General features: G+C 35.1%; 1 protein-coding gene across 1 annotated transcript; it reads right to left on the bottom strand.

Annotated features, from left to right (window-relative positions):
- Nucleotides 1–8,263: 8,263 nt before the first annotated feature.
- LOC144249381 (vomeronasal type-1 receptor 90-like) lies at nt 8,264–9,217 on the bottom strand. The gene has a single exon (XM_077791607.1). The coding sequence runs from the start codon at nt 9,215–9,217 to the stop codon at nt 8,264–8,266; it is 954 nt and encodes a 317-aa protein (XP_077647733.1).
- Between the last annotated feature and the right edge of the window lie 1,328 nt (nt 9,218–10,545).

Below are 10,545 nucleotides of genomic sequence, written 5' to 3'. Positions count from 1 at the left end.
AACATGTGCATATATTCATAAACAGTTTATATTGATATAAAAATACAAGTACCCATATTCACAGTCATTCATGTATGTCCATATTCTTACTTACACATACATTTATATGTATAATAAGGTAGGTGTACATATTCATTCTCATGCATCCTCATAGTAATATTCATGTACATGTTCATATTGAACTACATGTACATGTAAAATACAACCCCATATTTATACATGTCCATATTATATTACATTAGTACACATTTGTGTCTTATTTATAATCACTTTAATACATATTTATATCTTATTTATATTCACATTAATACATATTTGTACCTTATTACATATTCACATATACATACATATGCTCATATTTATATACATCTTTATTATATTTATGTAAATATTCATATTCATATTAATGTATGTATTAATATGTATTCATATCCATTTTCATGTATATCATGTGCATATGCAAATTCATATTTATGTGAATGACCATATTTCATATATGCATATACATATTTATGACTTCTCCAGTTCACACTTTGAGGTTACAGCTGGAGTGATCTGGGTTGAAAAACTATAAAAAGGACTTTACAGAGATTGACTTCCCTGATCCAGTGGGTTATACACATTTCTATACCCTCCCCAAGTGGAAGCCAAGGAAAACTAGATCCCCTCAAGATGTGAAAAATCTGGGTCCTAGTCCCCCTAAAAAGAACTACTATCTTGTGGAAGGGCAGAAGATGTACTCCCTTGTCTAGAGGAGAAATAGGTGTTCCATTCCCCATACTGAGTGGGTGGCATTGGGGTGTATTTCACCTATCATCTATAGATTCATTTATATAGATTTATCTACCTAGATACAACCATCAAAAAATATTCATCTGTAGCATCTGGCCCATTTTCATACTTTTAGGGTTTGACTAGAATATTGTGGAATGGAATCTCATCAGATGGAGTATTTATTGATCAACTCCCCTGATCAGACCAAAGATAAATGATTCAAAAACACTCACCAGGTGTAGGGCATAGAATATTCTCCTTTCACCAGGTAAAGAACACTGGAACCCATTCTTTCTGGGGACCAAGAGCCTGCATGGTGTGCAGGGTGTGGAGATGTAGTCATCTCATCTAGCAGAGAGCATGGTGATCCATTCCCCATAGGAGCAAAAGGAAATAGGTTCTAATTCATATACATATGCTTCCATATACATGTGCATGCTCATTTGTATATTTATATGCACATTTGTGTACCATTTCACATATATATTCATATGTATGTTCATATACTTCATATACATAAAAATCATATTCATATTAATGCAAATATTCATGTATTCATATATATTCATGTTAACACACATACAACAATTTTTTGTATATACAAATTTATGTACATATTTCTGAAAATATGAATATTCAGGTACATGATCATGTTCATATTTGTGTGCTTATGTATATATTTATATTTCTCTACTTTTCATGCACATGTACATACCCATATTTATACACACTGATATCCACATTTCTACATATGTACACATGTACATTCATATTCAAATACATGTACATATTCATACAGATTTATACTCATAAACATGTACATGTATATATGCAGACTCATAAACATCCTCATATTTATGTTTGTGTACATGTAAACATTCAACTTTATGTACATATACACACTGATATTTAAGCACACATTGATATCCATTTTCACATACATGTACATATTCATTTTCATTTAGTGATCCTAACCAACATGACCTACTCCTCTCAAGGGGCAATGACCTAAAGATCTCCTCTTCTCATCTAGCACAGGGCACAGTAATCCATTCTTCATACTGAGAAGATGGCCTATACTCTGTATATGAGTATATGCATACATATATGACTTCTTCAGTTTTGTACATCATGATTGAAGTGGAATATTCTAGAAAGAGAACTCATCAGAAAGAGACTACAGGGACTAACTTTCTGTTCAGGTCAAGGATGCATAATTTTAATTCACACATCATGTGGAGGGCATTGTAATCTACTCTCCTTGCAAGGCAAATAGAAGGACACAGGGGACCTACTATTTCCATGAGGATCAACACCCATCATGGTCTGGAGGGTGTGAAGATCAACTCAAATCATCTGGAGGAAATGGTGATCCATTCTGCACACTATGCAGAGGTACTGGCATCTATTCATATATATCTCATATACATTATATATATTTACATACATATTCATATACATATGCATATGTTAATTCATATATTCCTATTGTGCACATATTTATATATACATTTATGTATTTTCATGTTTTGTTATTAATATTCATATTCATATACATAGTCATATTCATATAATATACATTTTATGTAGATATTCATATTATATTCATGGAAACACATTCATATACATACTCATGTACATATTAATAATATCTTATTAATATACATATTCATGTACATGTTCACATACATTTTAACTTTCATATTTATATCAGCACACCTACTCATGTTCATACTCATATAAATATTAGTCTTCACAGTTATATTCATCTACATATTTTTATTTATTTATTTATTTATTTATTTTATTTTATTTTTTTTATTGTTGGTCGTTCAAAACATTACATAGTTCTTAATACATCATATTTCACTGTTTGATTCAAGTGGGTTATGAACTCCCAATTTTACCCCATATACAGATTGCTGTATCACATCAGTTACCCTTCCATTGATTGACATATTGCCTTTCTAGTGTCTGATGTATTCTGCTGTCTGTCCTATTCTCTACTATCCCCCCTCCCCTCCCCTCCCCTCCCCTTTTCTCTCTCTACCCCTTCTACTGTAAATCATTTCTTCCATTTGTATTATCTTGTCTTACCCCTCCTTTCCTCTTATATGTCATTTTGTAAAACCCTGAGGATCGGCTTCCATTTCCATGCGATTTCCCTTCTCACTTCCTTTCCCTCCCACCTCTCATCCCTGTTATGTATGTATATTTATGTATGTTATTTATGTATACAAAAATTCATATTCATACACATGCTCATATTCATATTCATCCAAATGTTTATATTCATATGCATAGACTTATACATATATTCATATTAATCTAAATATTTATATTTATATGCATACCCATATATGCATATTCATATTTACATTTATTTACATACCATATTTACCAGACTTATATATATATATGATCATATACATATTCACAAACATACTAATGGGAGTAGATCTGGAATTTTCTGGAATTGGAAATCATTAGATGGCGGAAACAGATTAACTCCTCTGAACAGGTGGAGGATGCATGGTTCTCCACAACTTACCAGGGAGAAGGTCTGTGGATCTGGGCCCTCAGATATGATGAGTAGAGGCACTTACTCCACACATGGAGAACTGCTCCCCTCACCTGCTGGAGGATGTGGAGATCTACTTCCAGCACTTAGGAGAGGGCACAGTGATCTGTTACCCAGGTTGAACAGAAGGCACTGGGGTCCATTTCATCATCTCTAGATACATCTGTAGATTTATTTGTACATTCTTCTGGAGATACTTTGGGGTTTATATTTTGTATCTGGTGAGTGGAGATTCTCTCTGTTTCATAATCATCACGTGAGTATCTCCTCTTTGCCATGATCTTTCTCATCTTGAACTCCAAGGAATGGAGCCAGCTCTGTATGGATTGAGACCTCCAAAACTGTGAGGACCCAAATAAAACTTTCATCTCCTAAAATTGTTCCTATTAGGTCTTTTACTCATAGCAGTGAAACTGCTGAGTAAAACAAATATGTATATGAATATACACATGAATATATACATAATCATGCCATAAATAAGTATGTAAATATGAATATATCAATATGAATATGTATATGGATATAAACATGAATATAAACATGAATAGGTATAAATAGCAATGTGACTTTTTATGTAACTTGAATATTCATGTGGATATGAGTATGTATATATCAGAATGCATATGTACATGAATATTTAAATGAATATATATGTATATGTATATCCATATGAATATGGATATATATGTATATATATGGATTACATTTTACATATGAATATATGTGAATATATGTTTAAGTATATATGAGTGTATATAAATACATGAATGTATATATAAATACATATATGGACATATATTTATAAAATTAGATTCTCATGCCTTCTGGTCAGTATGGAAATGGATCATCACACCCTTTGCTATATGAGGTGAGTAGAACCTGACACCCTTTGCACCATGATGTGAGAAGGTCACAATTGGGGAGTAGATCTCCCCATGCTCTCCCCACAGTGGGAGGACTAGAACCATGTCTCCTTTATCTGAGCAGGAAAGTTAATTTCTGTACCTGCATCTAATTAGCTGTCATTACAGAACTTTCCAGTTTAACCCCAAAGTACAAAACTCAAGAAGACTTTTTTTAATATTTATTTTTTAGTTGTACACAATACCTTTATTGTATTTATTTATTTTTATGTGGTGCTGAGGATCAAATGCAGGGCCTTGAATGTGCTAGGTGAGTGCCCTACTGCTGAGCCACTACCCCATTCCTCAAGAAGACTTTTTTATTTGGATATATCTCTGACTACAAGCCTGAATACATGTGTGAATATATATGCAACTATAGTTCTCCATGCCTTCCACTCCTTATGCAGAATGGATCACTATGCCACTGCTACATGAGAGGAGATCTTCATACCCTCAGGCTAGTGATGAGTATAGATCTCCTTTGGGGGTGTAAGTCACTGTGTTCTTCACCCTTTGAAGAAAGTAGATCTTAATCCCATCTACCTGACGAGAGGATTAGAATAACATATTATCCACATGATCAGGGGAGGTAATCCCTTTGCCCTCCTTCTGATCAGTTCCCATCCAGAAAAATTCTGTTCAATTCTCAAAGTACAAAACTAGAGAAGACATACAGATATAAATACAGATATGAGAATATGTACATGGATATATATTAATTGTATATAACTATATAAAAATATATGTGAATATGAACATGGTAAAAATATGAATGTGAATATGTGCATTAACATGTAAATATGAATATATGTATATATATGCATATATGTATATGTATTTATGAATATATAAGAATGTGTATGCATATGTATGAATATGCACATGAACTTCCATTCCAGAACATTACCTCCTTTCCTCCCTATCTCTCTTTCCTTTCCTCTAATTTATGAAACTCCCTTCAATTTTCAACAGATGTTGTCCCCACTCTTCTTTTTCTTTTTTCAATATTTTAAAGTTGTTGATGGAACTTTATTTTTATTTATTTGTATGTGGTGCCAAGAATTGAAACCAGTGCCTCATGCATGCCAGGAAAGCATGCTATCCCATCCCATTTATTTTCCTTTTTATGTCTAATTTCCACATATGGAACAAGAATATTCAATAATCAGACTTTTAAGGTAATGGACCCCAATTAAAGCCTTGGTTATCTGTAAAGACTACACCATCATACTAACCTGTGGAAACATTAATGGGCCTTATCATGTCCTTTCCCAAATATGAAGACCAAGAGACTCACCTATGAGAACATTCAGCCAATTCATTTGGCCCAGAGTGATGGGAAAATAGATGGCAGGAGTGACCCAGAATAGGGGTTATAGGATCAATTAGAACTCAAAGGCTAAAGAAACAGCCAACAGTCTTTACACTTTTTAAATACTTGGTTAACAGATTTTGGTCAATGCTCATACTCCCAAACTCTATAATCCTGTAGGATAGCACACCAAAACAGGTTTTCCTACTCTCATGTCCCCTCCTGAACCCTGGGAGCACTATTTCTTCTCACTTTAATAAATCTACTACTTTTTAAATTCTCTTCTGTTACCGTCTGTGAATTTTATTCTTTAAATTTGCAAGATAAGAACCCAAAAGAAAATTGGCAACACCCTCACCATGTGAAAACCCCATCTGCTAAGAAAATCAGGGGACCTAGGTTCATTTCAAAACTCCTGTTTCAATATAAGAGAAAACATTTGAACATTGATCATCTGATTTTGGCTTATTTTGCTTGATGTGATGTTTTCAAATTCCATCCATTTTAGCCTGCAAATGACATAATTGCATTTTCTTTATGCCTGACTATAACTCCATTTTGTACATATACCATATTTTCTTTATCCTTTCATTCACTGATGGACACCTAGGCTGGTTTCATGGATTGGCGATTGTGAATTGTGCTGCTATAAACATGGCTAATTCATATAGCACTACATTTTGATTACTTTATTTCTTTAGGATAAATACCAAGGAGTGGTATAGCTGGGTCACATTGCAATTCAAATTCCTAGTATTTTGGAGAATCTCCATATTAATTTCCAGAGTGGCTGCACTCATTTACAATACCACTAATTATGTAAAAGTGATCCTTTTTTCTCCACATCCACTCCAGCAAAGGAGAAACAAAATCTAAATGAGAAATACAAGACACGAACAGACCCTTCACAAAGAAGACATAGGAAAATATGCTTAACATCACATTTTATTAGAAAAAGATAGCAGTACCCTTCATTAAAATGAAATTAACCCACACAAAACCAACACTAATGCTGGTGGGTACACACAGCACAGAGATTTTTACTGATTCTCAGTGAGATGCCACATGATACTAATTTTGGGGAATGCAACACTGCAATTGTGATCCTTAACATAGAATTATGATATGGTCCAACAGTCACACCTTTAAGATTACCCTAACTCTGAAAATTTATGCTCCAACTGTGCATATAATGTTAATAGGAGGTCTACCCATGATGGTGACAAATTGGAAAGAAAGTGGAATGCTATCCAATTTGTCAATCTCTGATTGTTGATGGTAGTCTTTCACATCTCTTATAATATCAGTTGTAATTTTTATTTTTTATTATTGTGTCATTCTTATTCATTCTACCTAAGGGTTTGTCAAAATTGTTTACCTTTCTAAAACATGAACTCTGAATTTGGTCGATTTTTTACTGGTGTTTTGCTGTTTCCTTTTTATTCATTTCCTCTCTGGTCCTTGTTTTATATATATCTATTTGTTGTAGGTGGACACCATACCTGTATTTTATTCTTATGTGGTGCGGAGGATCCAACCCAGTGAGTCACATATGCCAGGCAAGTGCTCTATCACTGAACCAAAAGCCCAGCCTGATTTGTTTCTTTTTTAAATATCATTTTGTTGCTCTGAACTTCTATTACTACTCTTACTACATCCCACAAAGTTTGATATACATCACCCATCTCATTTTTTTTCCTCAGAAAATTCTCTGAGTCTAGTGATGATTTTGTCCCTGTTTTGGGGTTGTTCTCAATGCAACCTATCTGTGAGTGTCCATTTTCCTAATGTAATTTATTATTAGTCTCATTCTTTTGTGACACTTGATATGACTGCAATATCCTCAAGTTTGTAAGTTTGTTTCATGTTGTAACATGTGCTCTTTCTTGAGCTCTATTCTGTGTGTACTCTGTGGTTGTCACTATCTCCTATGGGTTAGGGTGTTCTTTATTTTTCTTCCAGGTTCACTTGGTTGTTATTTTGGTCTTTGGTTTCCTTGTGGTCACTAACTACATATATAAAAAACATACAAGTTGATAAATCTCTACATATGTAACATTGAAAATATAATAACAACAACTCCCCAAATATTCTTGCTCTACCTTCGTTTTATGACTTTTTTCCACTTTTCTCTTGATCTCTTTATTCCCATGTTAGATCTACCTCCCATTTTTTCAAGGGCAGTAGGACCAACTTGTCAAAGACTAAAAATATTGCTCAAGATGGCATTGCAAGACATACCATGCATTAAAACTTGCTTACAAGAGAGGGTCATCATTATACAAAATACGTGTATGAAGATGTGAATTTGGCATCAACATACCTTATGTACAAACAGAGATGTGATAAATAGTGGTATAAAGGTATATTAAGAATTGTAAGCAAAAAAATTAAGAGAGCTCATATATAATGGCATAATTTGGTGTGAACACACGTTATATACAAAGTTATATACAAAGTTACAAAAAATTGTGCTGTGAATAGATAATTATGAATGCAATGCACTCCACTGTTGTCATGGATGTAAGAAATAAATTTAAAAAGAAAAAAAAAGAAAGTTGCAGTGGCAAAGGCAGGACCAGGAACACCTTTGTCTTTTATAGTATTTTGACAGATAATCTAGAGGTGGCCACCTGGACATGTGGCATTGAACTTCTTGACAGTTTTTACACAATTTATGTAAATGACATGTCATTGGATAATTAAGCACTTACTGAGCTTGCCCCACAAGGATCTCGAGAACTTTCTCATTTGTTTTTCAGTACCAATGAGGACCAAAGAACTCAACGTGGCATAGCCATTGCCCACCAGCATCTGAACACAGTGATGAATATTGTCACTGTTCCACAACATCCCAGAAGAGGAAGAAATGGCAAAGTCCAAAACGTACATGACCACAAAAAACCCCATGAGCAGCAGGATGGTCCTGGTGGCCCTGTGTTCTGGGGATGCTTTTGGAGAGAGGCTGGTGCTATGAAGGTGCTGGCACTGCCTCTTATGCCTGCACAAGAGTGTCACCATGTACCCACTGGAGAGGGCCATGAGCCCTATAAAAGATACATCCCGAAAGGTGACCAGTGAGAAAAATATGTACCTGAACAAGTAACCAATGGGCTGAAGAGAGCAGGATTTAGTGACAAACATGAGACTGAGTGTGGTGACGTTGGGGGTGGCAATGATGGCAATCAAGAAGCGACCACTGATGAGCATATTAAAGACCCAGAAGAAGAGAAAGCAGCACATGCTCTGAGGTGAGGAGTTTCCTTTGAACTTGGCCAAGCAGGAGTTTCTGGGGCTGAGGGTGACAGCCTGGAGGACACTCAGCAGGCAGGTGGTACAGATGGAGAGGCCCCTCATCAATCTGTGCAAGGAAACAACTGATTTACATGAGAAGTCATTGCCCAAATCCTGGTACCCAAAAATGTCTGCAGCTATGAAGCCCACAGTCAGCAGCATCACCACATGAACAAGGGCCAAATGGCTTATGGTCAGGTCAATGGGCTTGAGCCTGTGCTTGAGAAGGAACGTGAGGATGTGGAAGAGAAGCAGAGCAGTATTGGCTCCAATCCCAATGCTGACTTCAGAGAAAAGCATGTTTCTAATGTGAGTGAAGTTGAAAGCTTGGCTGTTCTTATTTATCCTCATGGGGGAAGAAGCATATAGGAATAATCTGAGAGAAAAGGAAGAAAAATCTTTACCATGAATATTATCATCTTCATCAATTTTTCCAAATATGGTCAACAGAAAAATGTGTGGGTTTGTCCTGAGGCATCCTTTCCTCCTGCAGAACCCAAGTCCACTGGACACCCTACTGGACACATGACAACTTTCCCTGCCCCACCAGGACCCAATCATGTCTGGAGGGCATATTCACTGCCCTTCAGTGACCATGCACCATATCTGCAGCCACATTGTCTTATTAGATGAGAGGTATTCATTGATTCTTGCTTCCTTTTTATTTTTATTTATTTATTACTTATTTATTTTTATGAATACAGTTTTTCTTCTTCCTTCCTTCCTTCCTTCCTTCCTTCCTTCCTTCCTTCCTTCCTTCCTTCCTTCCTTCCTTCCTTCCTTTCTTTCTTTCTTTCTTTCTTTCTTTCTTTCTTTCTTTCTTTCTTTCTTTCTTTCTTTCTTTCTTTCTTTCTTTCTTGTATGTGGTGCCAACGTTTGAACCCAGTGCCTCAAGCATTCAAGGCAAGTGCTCAACCACTGAGCCCCAGCCCCAGCCCCTCATTTTTTATTTTTTCTAACTTAAGAAGAATGCAACTTTCTCTGTATGAACCTGAAAAAGTTCTCAGTACAAAATCATAGTTGTAAATACAGGGTGGAATCTGCATGCCAAGACTGCATAAATGTGGAAATAATATCCTCTCTGGAAATGATAGTCATGTAAACAGGGCTGTCTTTATTCTTATAGGTGGCCAGAATATGGTATATTTTTTTTCTTTTAAAAAATATTTATTTTTTTATTTGTAGTTGGACACAATACCTTTGCTTTATTTGTTTATTTTTATGTGGTGTTGAGAATCAAACCCATGGCCTCTTACATGCTAGTTGTGCACTCTACTGCTGAGCCACAACCCCAGCCCCAGAATATGGTATATTCATAGAGAACAAATGTTGCTGAGGTATCTCTGAAGTCACAAAGTGTGAACTTACATAAATAAGCTGATTCTATTAAATTCAGAACTTGAGAGGTTAATTAACACATCTGAACCAGTAATATGTAAAATATGGATAATCATAATACTTTCTTCCTGTAGATATTGTGTGTGTAAAGGTATAAAATGTCAAAAATGCCCGGGATAGTAATGCCACCTATCACTGTTATTATTGAATTGACTTCCATACATCTGACTTGAGAGAACAAATACTGTTTTAAAAATTTTCCATCTCTGACATCGCTTCCTAAATCAAGGAAAATACCAAGGTAGCAGACATTCCATGATTTCTAAAAGTAAGGACACATG

This window comes from Urocitellus parryii, chromosome 11 (assembly GCF_045843805.1).
Source record: "Urocitellus parryii isolate mUroPar1 chromosome 11, mUroPar1.hap1, whole genome shotgun sequence".
NCBI lineage: Eukaryota > Metazoa > Chordata > Mammalia > Rodentia > Sciuridae > Urocitellus > Urocitellus parryii.
Note: the sequence above shows the minus strand (reverse complement) of the source record. Positions and strands in the feature narration are given on the sequence as shown.

Excerpts from the sequence above, each read along its gene's own strand:
- LOC144249381 (XM_077791607.1), bottom strand. The coding sequence starts at position 9,217 with ATGAGGATAAATAAGAACAGCCAAGCTTTCAACTTCACTCACATTAGA.